Raw genomic sequence first — 2241 nt, 5'->3', positions numbered from 1 at the left:
AAGAAAGTTGGTATCACTGTATCCTGTAAACAATGTATCACAGTGATCATCAGTGAAATGAATGCTTCAATTGATTTAGATGAATTTTATGGTGTAGAAGAATTCTCTATCATTATTTTCTTGTCATTGAGAAAAAATTGTACAGGTTAGTGAAGCTTCACAGTCATTGCTCCTAACTGAAGCTTCTCTCATCAATCACCAGCATCCTTTGAGAATTTTTTATTCACCCTCTTCCTTCCTACTCCCTACCACTGATGTTATCTTAAATCCCAATCCATTGCAGTGCAAGAACACCAGAGACTTGCTTAGGACTCACTGGATTGCTTCACCTTCCTCTTCTTCCTTCTCTCTCTTTCTGTGTCTGTTTTTGATTCTCCCTCCCTCTCTTCCCCCTCTGCTTCATCTGACATTGAACCTCAAGCAGACCGTATCCACAACAATGGGACGGCATTCTTGCTGTCTCAAGCAGAAGATAAGGAAAGGCTTGTGGTCTCCTGAGGAAGACGAGAAGCTTTACAACCACATCATCAGATATGGTGTTGGCTGTTGGAGCTCTGTCCCGAAACTATCAGGCATTCTATAACTCTTCCTTGTTCCTGATCTTTTCCTTTGCTATCCTCTGAATTCATCAACTTGATTCAGAGACTCATCTTCTTCTCGCAGGATTGCAGCGCTGTGGGAAGAGTTGCAGGCTCAGGTGGATTAATTACCTGAGACCGGACCTTAAACGAGGCAGCTTCTCCCAGAACGAAGAGGATTTGATCATAAGCCTGCATGCAATTCTGGGCAACAGGTGACAGCCAAGCCTGGGGAGATTCTCTAAGAAGCTCGCAGTGTCGATCTTTCTCATGATTTGTGGTTGCAGGTGGTCTCAAATTGCCTCGCAGTTGCCGGGGAGAACAGATAATGAAATCAAGAACTTCTGGAACTCTTGTCTCAAGAAAAAGCTTCGACAGAGAGGAATCGACCCCAGCAGTCATAAGCCACTGAATGAGATAAAAGCAGAAGAAGATGAGACCAGAATGTACGGCTCAAACACTGGTGCTACATCCGTGGAGTTGCCGACAAAACCAGTCTTTGATACCTTCCCACTGGTCGAAATCCAGACATGTTTGGATTCAGTAGCAGAGGATAATGTGAATATCTACAACCAAATCCATCAAACTTTAGAACCATTAGGACAGAAGGAAGGATTATGTGACTATAGCAGTGCATTGTATGTTACAGAGAAGTTTGGCTATGGAGAGAGCTCAAGCAACAGCTGTAACTGGAACTGCAGCATTGGATCTGAGATGAACAATGTGCTTGGAATTGAAGCCTTGAATTGGGCATCTGCTGAGAAGGTGGAAGCACCAACTCATGTGCAGATTAATGGTGTGGAGTCTCATGAACAAAGGTATAGTTCTTGGCAAGAGAAGCAAGATATGGAGAGTTCTGAAGATTACAGCACCTATCCATTGATCTCATTGTCTCATGATCTCTCAGGGACATGCTTCAATGTCCCTCGAGGTGCATTGGCAAGTGAATTCAATGTGGACTTCTTCTAGAGTGACTCTTTGTTCATTCCATTTGAGAGCTTTTGGCATTATGAAGGCTATAGAGAAATAAAGAAACTTCATACTCGCTCTTCTCAATTCCTTGAAGAAAAGTAAAGATTGAATGCTTGCTATTTCTTCTATCAGATTCTTGTAGAGCTGGAAGTTGTATTCTAGTATTGTCATTGTCTAAACCATATCTCTATCATCATCATTGTCAGAACATTGTATGTTATCATCTGTTTCTTGTCCCTCATGGATCCCATGTGCTCTGTGGCAACCCAAAAGGAATGACTCCAAAGCAAATGCACGAGCTGCTTGTCCTCTGCAGCAACTGTTTGTCTCTTTAATGTGTCGATCCATTTTCTATATCTATCTTAATGTCTATGTGAAGTCACACTTGGAATGTTCTGATGAATTATTTGCAATGAGTTCAATGCGCCGCAAAAGATTCAATGTCTTCGCCATAGGAACATAACAGTGACATTTCTTGATTATGAGTACCCCCACAATAACTTACCTGCAAGCGAAGAATTGAGTTATAGCTCCAACAATCTCACATTCATCTTAAGTTCAGCTGGATTAGTGATTAAGGGATCCGATACCTTATTAGTTCGACACATCAGTTGAGCACCACACCGACACTCGACTTGGTGTTATATCGTAAAGCCATTCATTGTGATGGATGAGCTAGGACTCCCATACC

The 2241-nt window shown here is 42.2% G+C and overlaps 1 protein-coding gene across 1 annotated transcript; it reads left to right on the top strand.

The window, feature by feature from the left end:
* Nucleotides 1-268: 268 nt before the first annotated feature.
* On the top strand, nt 269-1835 carry LOC103998659 (myb-related protein Hv33-like). The gene is made up of 3 exons (XM_009420192.3): nt 269-572; nt 664-793; nt 866-1835. Exons 1-3 carry the CDS (start codon nt 440-442, stop codon nt 1545-1547), a joined length of 945 nt encoding a protein of 314 aa, XP_009418467.2. The 5' UTR covers nt 269-439; the 3' UTR covers nt 1548-1835.
* The last annotated feature ends 406 nt before the right edge of the window (nt 1836-2241 follow it).

This window comes from Musa acuminata, chromosome BXJ2-9, assembly GCF_036884655.1.
Source record: "Musa acuminata AAA Group cultivar baxijiao chromosome BXJ2-9, Cavendish_Baxijiao_AAA, whole genome shotgun sequence".
NCBI lineage: Eukaryota > Viridiplantae > Streptophyta > Magnoliopsida > Zingiberales > Musaceae > Musa > Musa acuminata.
This window is presented reverse-complemented; position numbering and strand designations above follow the sequence as displayed.